We start from the raw sequence: 15,551 nt of genomic DNA on the forward strand, positions 1-15,551 counted from the left end.
TAAAACATTCATTTTTATGAATTAAAACTGTCATTAAAGAAAATAAATCATATGCTATTACTTTGTAAAAAATATAAGTTATTTATATTAGTATTCCATATTATCATGACCTTAACCGTCAATAGAATATAAACACAAAACACGTCGATGAATGCGCGGTAATTATAAAAACAAATAAAATCAATTTTGTCTTGTATTAGCAGTACGAATTTTAGCGGAATCAAACTTCCACATTAATTGAAACATTCAATGGCTGATTTAGCATTTATAAGTAAATCCGATTTAGAAATTTTAAAAGCTTTAACTTTAACAAATGATATTAATAAAAAGTACAATTCAAACTCAGTACAAACTAGCAATGATATGCAAACTACGATCTCGTCCGAAAATGTGTCTGTCAATGATAATACAGATTCCCAAGTAACTGCTTTTCTCTCATGTGCTTCTGAAAATTTCGTATCTATTTACAATTCATTTAAATTCGATTCGGAGGTAAGTTATTTTTACTTAATTTGTAATCTACATTTTTTATTTGATCATTTCATTTTGTGTTCTCAAATAAATTATCATTTATCCTTTGCGAATATTTTAATTTTTATTACATCCATTTTTGATATTTGGAAATTAATTTCCTTTGTGTTTACTTACATTATAGCAATATCTAAAAGTGATATGTTTTATTTATCGTTTTTTAGTTATTTCTGGTAACCGGCTATTTAAATTTTTTTAGTATCAATTAAATCTCTCATTCGTAATTCTGGAATAAAATATAATTAAGCATCAAATTCCTGAAGACTTTAGAGTTGTATTATATTAATAGACTTACACCTATTCTATTTGCACTTGAATCATCATAACGGAGTTAATGTCATGACATCATTTTACTATTAAAAAACTCATCATTATAATTTTTTGCCACATCTACCTTTTAACTTCATATTAACTTACCTGGCACTGTAATTTATTTATTTGACATGCAAACCGCAAAAATATTAAATAGTCTTTTTTTTTTTCCTTTTGTTTACAACAATAGAAGTAAATCATGCAAGTAAACAATAAAAATAGAGAGAATTTCCTTTCAACAATGGAATCCATTCAAAAAAATATTTTTAATAATCACCAAAATTCACAAAATATGTGACAGTTTTTCTATATTTGTCATTTTTTTAAAAAAATATATGACAAAAACATTTAAAAAGACAATTCTTTAAATTTTTAGGTTATATGCAATAATATTTCTAGAATTATAGTGAGGTAAAATTAAATAAATATATATCATTTTGTTTAAAATTTAATTTATTAAAGCTTCAAAAAAATTGCTTCAAGGTGACATGTTTTTTTGTACATGGTACATTTGTACTAAATTTAGTTACTGTAGGCCAAGTGGTCTATCTTACAAAGTGTCAACGACACACAATTCTCCTTTACTATCATTAGTAATTAGTCACCTTTTGTGACCAGTTGGTAAGCATCTTAAAATTAAGCAATAATTCTGTTAAGTTCATGATATAAAAATGTTGATATTGTTTATATAAGAATTAAGAAAATAGTTAACAGTAGTTTTTTAAAATTAAAATGACTTTAGATTAAAGTTATTAAATTAAATAAATCATATTTTTTATTTTTCTGAAAGAAAAAAAAAACTTATTATTTATATTGTTGACTTCCATTAACCATATAAAATATTTCTACAAGGAAACCAAATTTTAAAGGATTTAAAATGCATTTCTAAATCTGGATATAATTACTAAGAAATTCATATTTATTCAAGGTTGCAGAAAAAAAAAGAACATCAGATTTTCTGTTTTAGCAAATCTTTTTTCAAAAGTATCTTGTCCTTCAATCAAACTAGTTGTGTGGCCAAAATGGGATTTACTTTCTGCACGCATCAAAAGAAAATTTTGTTTCAGTTTCTAGCTTTTAAAAAGTGCTGGATTTGCTCATTGCTATTGTAGCCAACCCCTTGGAATTTGAGAATTATAAGGCTTTTATTTTGTTCTTAACTTCCAGATTGTTTTCATTCTAAGAAACTTAATTTTTAAATTTGTTCTATTTATTAAATCTATAGAGTCCCATCGAAACAAATTTTGATTTTTTGAAAATTAAGTGAGATTCTTCGTTTATATAATGAAAACATAATTTTTCTTTGTTAAAAAAAGTATAATTTAATTAGAAGAAGTCTGTTAATTTTCCGGTTCTTAAGTATTTTAATGTTTTCCTAGCTTCAGTTTCAACGCAACCAAAATATATTGCCAAGATCATTAAATTATGTTTAATGGTGCTTGGTGATCTTTTGTAATCCTAAGGTTTCCAAGTACTTCGGTTTACCAGCTGTAGTAATCTTGGGGGGGGGGGAACGAAAATATTCCTTTTTCACAATTTTGATGAAGCTTTTTATTGATCAGTATTTAAACTTTATGATATATTAATGCATATATATATATTTTTTCTTTTAAAGTATGAAACTCTCTGCTATGATGTGAAGTGTGTCAATATAATGTGTGATTTGTTCATTGAAAAGAATCGTTTTCTAGAGGTATGTTTTCTTATATATATGTGTGTGTGTGTTTCTTAATTCATTAAATATGATTTTATTAAATAAGTTTATGCCAATTAACATTGCAATTAACAAATATTTAGTATTTTTTTTTAAATATTTCTAATAAATTTACATAAAGAAATAATTTGTATATTAAATCTTGGATTGCTGAACTAAAGATATTTGCTTGTAAAAAAAAAAAAAAAAAAAAAAAAAAAAACATTCATTGATTGTATGTGTTGACAGTTACAGATTCTATAGTTTTTAAAACTTATTTATTATGTTATTAGAACTTACAAATCTTATGTTCATGTTTATATATTATTTTTTCTGGTTATTATAAAGTTAAAATAATTAGCAAATAGAGAACTTCTAATTTTTATTTTTCATTAACATTTGGTGTTTTTAAATAAGATTTATTTGATATCAGTTCCAGTTTAAACAAAGAGATACAATATTGTAGCACCAAATATTCCCTCCCCTTTTTTACCTTTATTAAATGTGCCTCTTTATAGCAATCAAGGCTATCTTGAAGTGAGAATAAGTTAAATTTATTCATTATTTTTTGTTGGTAAATTATTTCAACTACATTGAATGTTCTTTTGTTCTTCTGCTTGTAAGTAGAATATATATATGAATGTCAAAAACTGAGTCATTAAATAACTACTTGTGCATAAATATATCATATACACTCATTGTACATATTATATATGATAAATTCTATTATTTAATATATACTTAATATGTTGGCCTTTTTTTAAGATGCAGATCTGTTCCTTCATAAAAGATGTATCACCAATTGCCCAAGAAATTATTTCTACAAATCGCTTGTGTAAGTTAGGATTCATTCTTTATTAACAGACTTTTTAAATTATGTTTTGCTTGGTAATTCAGCTTTTATCTGTCTAATATGTGTGGGGGGGGCAGGGGGGTAGTATCGAATTAAATATTGAATGTTTTTTATTGCCAAATATTGTTTAATATATTTTCATGCTACCGTTTGAAAGTTATCTTTATAACAGTAAAGATAACTTTCATTAAATGAAAAAAAAAAAAAAAAAAAATGGCGAAAATATTGCTTGCCGGAGGGAGGAATTCTTAAAGATAATCTCTCTCTTTCTATCTATCTATCTTTGATACACACAAAACTAAACTAATAAATTGGCTTAATAAATCAAGTATTACAAAGAGCCTTTGTAGGATTCTGCCAACAAAAACAGGAAAATGGTTAAAATGAAATCCAAAATCTGAGATAATATAAAATAATATTTAAAGGAATGCCATTTTTAAATCATGAAAAATGGTTAATTAATTAATGGTCTTTTAGAATGCTACTTTGTTTTGATAGAGAGTGTTTTAGAGAATAAATATATATTTTCTAGTAATAAAGAAAATATGTGTTTTGGCATTTTACAAGTCGATTTGGTATAAATATATCTTGGAGAGTGGGAATGTTTACATCAGATTTTTTTTTTAATTTTTAGTTAATTAGAAACTTAGCAAGTTTTTAGCATTTATGAGCAATAACTTCCAAAAAAAAAAAAAAAACTGTACAAAACTGATTTTGACATTATTACAAAATTTTTAATGATGCCAATTCAATTGCGTTGCGGTTTCTTTCTTTAGTTTTGCCAATCTTTTAAAAATATTTCTTACACAGTTTTTAAACAATAGATTTCATTTTATTGGAGATTCTGGAATCTTTTATTTTGTCACCAAACGGTCACCAAGCCAAGGAGTCATTAATTCGGCATCCATAAGAGACGTCTGTTAGACTGACGATGGAACCAACTGCGCTGAGAAGCAATGTTACTAAGTCGTAACATTGCTCCCTTCTTCAAAAATTGAACGCTGCAGCAATCTTCCTAGATAAAAACTGTGATAAGTAGCTCGCTATGAGCTAGCCGTTTAACGTTAATAATTTTTATCTTGGCGATAATAAAATGTTTCCATTATTGTCACAATTTCGGCTCAGACGTTTCCATCGCTTCGGATTGTTTATCCAGAGATTTGATCACGCTTCTTAAAATGTAAGATCTAAGGAGCTAAACATCGGATCGTGATAGGACTCTCTGGAACGAAATCCTGCCTAGCTGGTCTATTGACCGCTTTCAACTTCCTCCATAAAATCAGTTTATTATCAAGATCCCCCAGCAATTAGCTTCATTTGCAAAAAATCCTCTGCTATTGTCGCCAAAACTTTCATGACAATATCTTCATCAATTCCGGGCTCTTCCGTGGCACCCGAATATTGTCTGCAGCCCTCAATACAGGGTCGGTTAGAGAACGAATTGGCTCTTACGCGAAAGGTTCCTATTCGAAGCTGCACATTGTGGACAACAGCCAAAAATTCTATTAGAACAGCCTTTAGAGAAGCAGTCTTTCTCATATGGTCCTATAGCAGAAATTGCATTATCAGGATAACAATCAGTAGTTAAACTGGAACAGTCTTCAGGCATGCAACATCCAGAGATAGTCTCTTCATATGAAAATGTCAAATCACCACCATCACTCCTTTTCATTATCTGTGCTTCCAAGTTTAAATAGACCTTGGGCGTAAGTTACTTCGGCATCACAGCATCCGAAAGCGTTTGTCTTGCAATTGGTGGCATTTTCATCACATCCTTCTTGGTTTACCCCATTTGCTGGAGTAACTACCGTCTGCACTACATTTGAATTTTCAAGAATAACAGTCTTCTCTCGAAGATTTGATATCTAACAAGATAACAGTCGTTGCATTTTTGTCCCTTCCCTCTTGCAGCAACATCACCATAAAAAAAAGCAGCCTATTGTCAAGTTTTCACACTAGATTTCGCATCCTTGAACGTCTCATTCACTTCTTGTGTATTTTCTTCTTTTAAATTGTTCAATATGATCTTTAATTCCGCCGAAATGATTCTCGATGAATGTCTTCATTTTCTCTTGCGTTTTCTCTTGTTCAGCTAGAATGCCCTCCACATATTTTTCTTGTCCATTTTTTAAGTAGCAAAACAATTAGATCAATGTTTTCAGTCCTCTTCGCTTAGGATCTCGTCATCACTTTATACAGTAAAACCATTATCATACTTCTGACACCAAATGTTGCGAATAATTGAATAACGGTAATCCGAACGCCCACAAAATCATCGGGTTCAGTGTAGTGGATGTACGGTAAACAGAGTCCAACAACAACAAAGAACATCATTTATTCAATACAATTTCAAAGATAACAAAAAAGTAACCAAAGTGTATACAAGAACAGCACAATAAGCATCAGTGTACAAGCAGAAAATTAGTATTACGCAACCATTATAGCACAAAATGTTCAGAGAGAACTCCGCAAGAAGAGAGACTTCACACGATTATTCACACACTTCAAACGTCTGCTTGCTTTCATTGAACTTAGCTGCCGGCTCACTACTGACCTGACCATGCGATTTCAACTCATTCACGACTCGATGCTGCCTCAGTACTTGATTACAAGATTCGGCCCACGACCCCTTTCTTGACTCACGACTGACTAATCGCTTGAGCTTGATTCATCTGACTGGCTTCTGCTCGGTCATCCCGTTTTAAATGGTGTTCGTGACAAAGCAGAGAAGGTTCTAGACGGAAGATCACAAATCCCTCCTAATGGACCTTTCGCCAGAATTCCTGGAGATTCTGGAATTTCTGTATAGGTTAGACACATCGTATTCATACACGAAAATAGAGAGTAAAACTATTTTCATATGGTGCATTTTTTACTAAGAATAGAAATTGTTTCTCTATGCCCTCAAATTTAAAATTTGTATAATGAAATATTTTCATACTTATATATTCAATAATAATCAAAAGTCAATACAATATTTATAAAACTTATTCTATAAAAGTAGCCTGAAGAGACTAGCAATACGAACTTCAATTCATACAATCAATTTAAATGTTTGTATTTATATACCTAATATCATGACTAAGCTCATTATTTAATAAAGAAATTGAATATTTTATTTTGATAAAATGAAAGGAATTAAACATTCTTGAAATCTAACTTATTATGGTTAATTTATAATATTATATGTTTCAATGAAACTTAGATCAATATGAATTTTACTAAAAATATAATAGCAACAAAGTGAATATTTCTTCAATTCATTAATATATAATTAGTAATTCATAATTCTTCTTGTAGTGTTTCTGCTAAACATAATATATTAATAATTTAATTTAAAGAAAGGTTATATATTGATACTGATTATTTTTAGCTCTATAAAATCTCATATATATTATGCTTAGATGTCAAATATATTATGTCTCGTGTGTATGTGTGTGTGTGTGTGTGTGTGTGCGCGCGTGTGTGTGTGTGTGTGTGTGCGCGCGTGTGTGTGTGTGTGTGTGTGTGTGTGTGTAAGTAAGTAAGTAAGTAAGTAAGTAATGATATTTTAAATCTAATTTAAACTTAATTACTTTTTTAACTTTTATCTTAATTTAACCCTTATTAACTTCATTGTAAAATAGTTTCTTATTTCCTGATCCAACTCCACCTTTTTTATTTAATTAATGTTACACGAGCTCTATAAAATGCTTTAATCAGCACTTTCACACGCTGCAAGTAAAGAGATAAAAATCTGTCATGCTAAGCAAATTTTTTTTAAAGATCCTAAGTTTACACGTGTCAAAGAATCAGAATTTCATAGTATAAAATCACTCTTGAAAAATATTTCGTGCTCTTTTCGCTTTTCTCTTGTATCCTGGACTGAGACTCGCTTCTTACTTGTATATAAATTATGCCTCAAGGGATGAAATAATGCAAAATTTTAAAATTTTATCTTCAACCACGAAACTGCTTAATATATATATATCTTTTCTTTAATTTTTTTAAATATATGTATTCACTGTCTGCCAATTAGTAATTGGACACCTGTGATAAAAGAGATAAAGACAATTTATTCATAATCAGTAGTTGGTAGAGCCCCCACTTGAGACAAATGCATCCTTAACACTTCGAGTCATGTTTTCCGCAATTGTTTGGAGAATGGACAGTCGTATTTTCTTCCACTCAGCTTGGAGATGATATGTAAGTGTTTTTCACCGAATTTGGACGGTTACTGCAACACTTAATCGATCTTCGGCGATCTAACTCGTCCTAAAGGTTTCAAGTCTTAGCAGGCCAATCCAGTCGGTTCACCTCATTGTCATCATACCAATCCATAGCGTACCTCACAACATGATAAGTGGCGTTGTCGTCTTGGAAATAACAATGATCCATTCAGTAAAATTTCCGCAGGGTAGGAAGCACATTGTTATCTAGAATAGTGATTTAGTAGTCGGCATTGAGCTTGGCAGGAATTGGGATCAAGGGTCCCTGTCCGTATCATGAGAAATATCCCCAAACCATAACTCCATCTCTGCCAAAGTTTACTGGAGGTATCATGCATTCTGGCAAAAGGCTCTCTCTTTGCATATGCCAAACCCAGACTCCGCCATCCGGCTGGTAGAGATTGAATCTTGATTCATCACTCCAGAGAACTTGCTTCCACTTATCTACGGTTCAATTTCGACGTGCCTTGCACCACCTCAACCGAGCACCATGGTTGGATTTTGTAATCAAAGGCTTATGGGCGGCAACACGACCATGGAAACCAAGCAAATGTGCTTCCTTCCAAATGGTATTTATCGATGGTCCCAAATGCTTGTTGGAACTCCTGGAGTATGTGGACCATCGGTTTGGTGCGGTTTCTCTGAATTTCTTTGAACAATCCTCGTCGGTCTCTATTCTCTTAGTTTCGAGGATCTGTCGGGTTGAAGCACATTCCGACAATCAACACTCACCTTCTACTTCTTAATCACAAAAGCCACTATTGATTTTAGAATGTTTAATTCACTGGATATGCCCCTTAAGGTTTTATGGTTAAGGCGATATTTGACAATTACGCCTTTCTGAAAGTCAGACTGCTCTGAATTTCGTGTCATCTTGCGTACCACTAATGCCAGTGCTGTTTCCAACACGACGTTTAAGTACAGAAGATGTGACGTAGATCAGGTCAACAGATATCCTCATTTGCATCAATATCCATATATATATATATATATATGGGGGGAAGGCAACGACCAGCATTAATATGTGAAATTTATTTATTAAGATTAAAGGAGAAAAGATAAAACATTACTACATAGAACATAAAAGATACATGAGCGTGAGCTGCACGTCTTGCAGTCTCACTGCCCAACTCTCGTCTTCCAATAATGGCGGGAAAGCATTACGTGATTAATGACGTGACGCAACATGGCCAACATGGCGCCATACAGGATACGGGATCTGCCAGCACTTCCCACACACACACACACACACACACACATATATATATATATATATAACAAAATACTGGATGTATATTTACAATAATAGGATTTTGAATAAGGAATAATTTTAAGACAATAAACATGTTAGACAATTTTAAAAAATACGTTCATTCTTTATTTAATTTACTCAAACATATTTTAGTTTTTTTATTAAACTTTAAAATACTTGAATCTGAAAGATAATTCTTTATTCATCTGAAATCATTTCATGCTATCTGTATTTTAACTTCTTGTTTTCAGACAAAGTACTTGAAGAGATAAATAATACCACAGATCACATTGTGTTAATATGCGATAAAATGTATAAAATCCAGCAAGTGTTACAAGAAAAACCATGTGAAAGGACTTTAAAAGTTAATCCGTCTTGTCAGAAGTAAGTAAAAAAACCATGATATTCGAACGATGTTAAAATTTGTGAGTGAATTTGTATAATAAATTATGCAGGTATTTGAAATTACGATTATATGCATGAAACATGTAATTGATTTATTCTAATTCTGTTCTTGCGTTTTTAATATTAAGTGTCAGAGCATAGTGATATAACAAAATATTAGTAAAAAATTTTCAAATATACAAATTAAATAAAAAAAATAGCACCTAATATTTTCAGAATTATTTGCTTTATTAGAAATTCTAACTCCCTCTTTTAGTGTTAAGAAAAGTCATCTGTAGTTGCTCACTCAGAAAAACTTTGCACAAGATTCAAGAAAATCATTTCTATGTCATTGTGCTGTCATGATATCTTCATTAAAGACACACACTGATGTATGGTCAGCCAGGAGCTTTTTCGTATAAGGATTGCTTTTTCATATTATTGATAGTGGTTTCATAGATCCTATGTTCTGGCTGTTATAGCGTAATATCTTAAAACATGTCAAAGCATTTGGTTTACGTTAAGCTATGCAGATGATAGGAATATCCTGATGATGAAATGGGTTGGAACATTAATTTTGGACACACAAGTCAAATATTAATTACAGCCGTAGTCTTCTTTTTAAAAATAATTACTGAATATGATTGATACTTATCAAATTTCTTTTACTTCCTAGAAAAGAAGGCTCATAAATTGTGTATGCATTTCCCTTTGCATTCTAAATTTATACACCTAGGTAATCTTTTGTATAATTATTTTAAAATTATTCTATTTTACGGTATTTTAGACTTGATATTTTCATCATAATTATTTACAGATATATATTATTTATCTTAATTGTAATCTGACTAGGAAATTGGTTTTTACCAATTCAAAATACAATGCAATAGAATCATGGAGGGGAGCAATTTTTAAAATATTGTGTAAATCTCTGTTTATCTTTTCAAGAAGATAAGTTTGTATATTTTTAGAAAAAGAAAAAAAAATTCCATTATTTTGATTGTCTCAATGGTGCAATAGCCAATTTCAATTCAAAAATACATAACAGTGTTATAAGAAATGAAATCATGAGTTTATTTCTATCCTATATATTATCAAGCATTTATCTGATAAATAAATATTATTTATTTCTTCAAATATTTTTTTACAGAGCAGTCATGAAATTCTTTACTATAGCAAAAAGTATAATGGAGAAATTGCAACAGCAAGTAGAAAATATCGAAAATTATCGAAGTAAAAATGCTGCAGGAATTGAAACTTATGTAAGTGGTAATTTCTTAATCATATGTTTGTATTGAATTTCCTTACTTTAACTGTTTTCTTATTTTTAGCTATGTTTTTTTTAATTAGTTCGGGTTATTTAATAAATACATAATAGAGGAGTAGTGTTTATAAAATTTAATAAATCCCAAACATGTGTAATTCATACAGTTCAGTTGCATAATTATAATTTTACAAACTTTATTTCAGCTTGTATTGTAATATATTGTATTATTTCAGCTTATCATTTGAAGGTATGGTATTAGCTGAGGAGATATAGCAATGCCCCCTTCAAAATTTTGAGCAAGATTTTTTGAAAATATTAAGTAAAATAACAAAAAAAGCCTCTGGCATTAAGAATAAATAAGAAAATTTATAGAAGTTCAGGAAATAAGAATAAGCAGAAACAGCTTAAAATAAATAGATACATTTAAAAGAGGAGTCTCAATCAATTGATTTCCTAATTATTCAAAATTCCTAGCAATAAGAAAAAAAAAAAAAAAAAAAAAAAAAAACGCTTTTTAGAAATGGTTTATTACTACTGAAGAATGATTATGGCTTGTTAATATTTCACTGTTCAACATGTCAGTGAAATGTCATAATAGAATAACAATTATTGATATACTTTTAAAATTTATCTGCTAAATGCACTGATTATTTTTATTATAAGCAATAGAAAAATGAGGTTATCTAAAAGTTTCAATCAAATTCATAGGACAAAAAAGTGGCTTTTAACATTTTTTTTTATATAAAATTGTTAAGGTAATAATAATAATAAGTACCTAAGGTAATAATTACCTGAAAATTACATATTTTCAAGAACAATTGTGTTCAAGTACTTAACTTATTCTCCATTAATGACATAGGTACATCTAAAGATTCAGTAAAAGCTGTTTGGGAAAAATTTAGATAGTAATCTACTTTTTCCATATGATTTATTACAATATTTTTTAAGCTATTATTCCAGGATTTTTTATTTATTTATTTTTGCTTGTTTTTATTAAAGTACGTCCTTTAGCAATTGTTATGATTAGCTCCTGCTAAGGATGTTAGCTAAATAAATTTTAGCATTTCAGGAAAATAATGTGCTAAATATATATTTTAGGATGAATAAATTGATATTTCCTATAAAAATTCAAAAATTCAGGGTTAATTTTAAACTAAACATAAAGAAACGTCTTTTGCTTGCAAATAGGGATTGCAATATCGGACCAAAAGTTTAATACCGGTATTCGGTATTTTTTAGATCTTAATATCGGGATACGGGTTTTAATATCGGTAGTAGAAATTTTAGAAAAAGAAAGAAAAAAAACAGGTGTTTCTTTGTTTTACTTGCCAGTTTTATTAGAGAGTGTAAATAAAACAAAAAATAATTTGTAACTTATAACACTATATAACCAATCACAAAAAAAGTAAAGGAACGTCTTATTTATTTAAATCACAAAAAAGTGTAAATATCATTATTCAGACTGTGGTACTATTACAAATTTTTGAAATGTTATATTAAAAAACATAATGCTGTACAATTGTACTGTTATTAAGCCTGGAACGTAATTTTGTGCAAAAATTATCAGCTGTCGAAAATGCTCTTTCGGCATCTACGTTAGTTGGTGGTACTGTTAGCAATGCGCGTTATACTTTTTCCAAGTATTTACCTCTAAATCCCTCATCTTCAAATAAATCAATTTCTCGTCGGATCGGCTTTGATATAGCTGATTTCTGTATTGTATTTTGATTTGTTGAATTTTTTTTTATTTATCGCTAATTCTAATTTTTGTTCAAGAGACTATTCCTTTTCACTAACGACATTAGTGTTATCATAATCTTCGATAATTGAACCGAATTCTTCTGAATGTGGATAGGGTTGTGGGTAAAAAATTTTAAGAAAATTTACTATAAACTTGATCAGATTTGAATTGGTAAGAATTGGAATAAAAAAGAAACATTTTAATATATAAAAGATGATGATTATTTTGTAAAAAAGTAATTACCAAATTTTAAGAACAGGATTTTTCATTTATTCTTCATAATTTAATGTTTATGACACTTATATTAAATAAAAATTGCCCTGAAATATTTTACTGTGCATTAGTACCTTTTTCCTTCTGTATTACTAATTATCTCTAATGTTTACAACTCATAAAACCGCGAGTCTTATTGTTAAATGTAAACATCTCCTGCTTTCATCTTTCCTCTCACCCCTATTTTGTCGAACTAAATCCATCATAACGCGTGCGTCAAAGCGTGGAGGGTTTTACAATCCGTTGTCAAACAATATTTTATCACATCTTTTGATTGTAGGATGCAACTTTGTATTCACAGTCTAATTAATTTCGCCCGTTAAGGAGAAATAAAAACAAAAACGTATACTATTTAGCTATGTTGGTGATCCCTGAACATATAGTGGAGACAATTTAAAAAATTTCTAGTAAATACTGAAAAAACGGTATTTAAACTTGTGAATACCAGTATTACAAAATTGTACAAATGGCTCAAAATACCGGTATTCGGTATGCTGGTATTGCAATCTCTATTTGCAAACGTCTTCTATTTTGCTTGAATTATTCAACGTTTTTTATGCTAGAATTGTTAGACTGCTGAAATATGCTTTTTAAAAATATTTCTGTATTGAAAATAATATTGTGTCCTATAACTATTACTTGTATCTTTTTTTTTTTTTCTTCCTATTTTTTAAGGAAAAGTTAACTAGCAATATTTTTTTTATATTGCTAGTACTGTATGATTGGATTACTACCCATTGGTATATTTTTATATCAAAATTTGGGGTCATTATAAAAAGTTTTGATTAATTACAAAAATATTGTCTGTTTCTCCAAAATTAAATGAATCAAACAATATACCAATAAAAATTCTAATTATCTTTGCTTGTTTTAAAATATATATCTTTGAGTACAGCTGCTGAGAAATATGTAACATTTGTATTTGTATTTCTAAAAAATATTTATTTTTGTCCATAATAATAATTCAAACTTACCTTTGCTTTTAGCATAAAGATCTGCAGTCTAAGCTACATGGCAAAATTTTAGAACTGGCGAAAAGAATTGATATTATATCGCAGTTCCGAGATCAGATATTATCAACATCCACTCAGAATTCTGTGTCAACATCTAAAATCGATATGTTGCTTTCTTAAAATTAGATTCAAGTGTTTAGTTATACTATGTACATGTTAATGATACATAATGCATATATTCAGTAAGATATGTACATTATTTAGAATTCATATTTTATGCCCACTAAATTCTATACTGTGTAGTTTTATGTTATATAACAGTTATTTGTGTCATAAAAGGATTTTTGAAATATGATACACAAATAAAAGCATTTTCATCTAAATTCCGAGTTTGAGTTCGAGGGAATTTCAATAAAGAGCATGAAATTTCTTACCTGCTAACTCTCAGGTGCTCCTGGACAAATCTGCATATTCACGAATTTGATTTAATCAAAAATTAAATTTCATATAAATTTTTAAAATCCATTCTCTTATTTTTGGCCAAAAAAGAATTTTACTACGAACAAAATATTACAAAACTATAGTCAAAACTCGCTTAATGAGCACTTCTCACAACGAATGGTTTGTATAACAAAATGTAAAAAAATTATTCAATTAACAAGCATTGTTTCGCAAGACGAATGAGTTCTAATGACATTGCATTCAATTCGTGTTTAATGATTATTGTTGATGGTTTTCCCCTGTTCCAAATTAAAAGCCGAACTGTAAAACATGTAAATAATTGAAGTTTTTAAAAAAATGTGAGACTTTTAGTTGAGCGTCGTAGTTTTACATTGTGATATGATGGAGAAGTATTTCAATAGTATGCACATAAGTATGAGCATAACTAGAAACTGTATTCTGCATTCATGTTCAGAATAAGGTCGCAAACATGTTTTTCAATATAATTCTGAATTGCTGCCAGTAAAATTGATAGAATTTGCATTTTATGTATTTTGACAAAAGGGTAACATAGTTTCAAACTTCAGTTTAGAAAAAGAAGTTGTTTGTTATTAATTTTTGAAGAATTATCTCTTAAGCATTTGGAATTTTTTGCTTGCAGTTTTGTGAATATTGTATTAAAGCAACCAAGTTAGCCTGTTAGCAGTGAGAATGAGTTCTGATAATTGTTTAGATGATTCTTTGAGATGGGAGCCGTTCGAATGCAGGTGGCTTGATGGTTACAAGTGGTATCCAGGTTGAGGAGTCAATTCCAAGCAAAAGATACTGTCACCAGAAAGACTGGCCAACAGAAAGCAACGATACCTGCACAGCATAAGGATCGCTACTTAGCATTAGCTACGATTACATATGCTGGCAACGGCTCCTCAGTTTGCTCTCGATCTTATTGCTGTGTCTGAAATGAGAATTTGTAGTCAAATAGTATATAGACTTTTAGCAGAGAGAGCCCTTTACGCCCGGCGTCTAGTCATGCATGTCTCTGACTAAATCCAATAGAAAAGCTCGGTTGTTGTGTAACCGAACACATCAGTCTTGGACACAATTAGAATGAAGGCTTGTTCTTTTCAGTGATGAGTGAAGATTCACCACATAGAGTGATTTTGGTCAAATCTTCATCTGGTGAGCACGAGGAGCTCGCGAATCACCTCTCTTATGCAAAGAAATTCACAAATTTGGTGTTTAAAGGAATCCTTGTCTAGATTGGCAGTCGTAAACCACTAAAGAGATGAGTTTTTTGAAGTCTATATGAAGTTGTTCCTAGATGCATATTGTCATTTTCATGGACAATAAAGTGCTGTCACACAAAACTCAGATTGTAAATATTTTCTTAAAGAAGAGAATATTTGTTGTATGAATTTACCTTCGAGTTCTCCTGAATATCAATACTGTTGAACATGTATGGGATGGTCTTAGAATAGCCATTGCACAGCGTAACCCCCGACCCTCCAGGAATTAAAAGCTGCGCTTTTGGAAGAATGTGCCTTGTTGCCACAAACATTTATTGACGTCTTCATAAACAGAACAAGAATTCATTGCGAGGTTTGTATAACCAGTGCACGGTGATCACACTCCATGTTTGAGAT

The 15,551-nt window shown here is 29.9% G+C and overlaps 1 protein-coding gene across 2 annotated transcripts; it reads left to right on the forward strand.

The window, feature by feature from the left end:
• Positions 1-133: 133 nt before the first annotated feature.
• LOC129966663 (uncharacterized) lies at positions 134-13,783 on the forward strand. 2 transcript variants are annotated; one of them, XM_056081166.1, is made up of 6 exons: positions 134-492; positions 2,459-2,536; positions 3,302-3,371; positions 9,101-9,233; positions 10,384-10,495; positions 13,501-13,783. In XM_056081166.1, the coding sequence occupies exons 1-6, from the start codon at positions 250-252 to the stop codon at positions 13,645-13,647; spliced, it is 783 nt and encodes a 260-aa protein (XP_055937141.1). In that variant the 5' UTR covers positions 134-249; the 3' UTR covers positions 13,648-13,783. The 2 variants fall into 2 exon arrangements, with proteins under 2 accessions (XP_055937141.1, XP_055937142.1); XM_056081167.1 differs by having other exon boundaries at positions 3,308-3,371.
• Positions 13,784-15,551: the final 1,768 nt, after the last annotated feature.

This window comes from Argiope bruennichi, chromosome 4 (assembly GCF_947563725.1).
Source record: "Argiope bruennichi chromosome 4, qqArgBrue1.1, whole genome shotgun sequence".
NCBI lineage: Eukaryota > Metazoa > Arthropoda > Arachnida > Araneae > Araneidae > Argiope > Argiope bruennichi.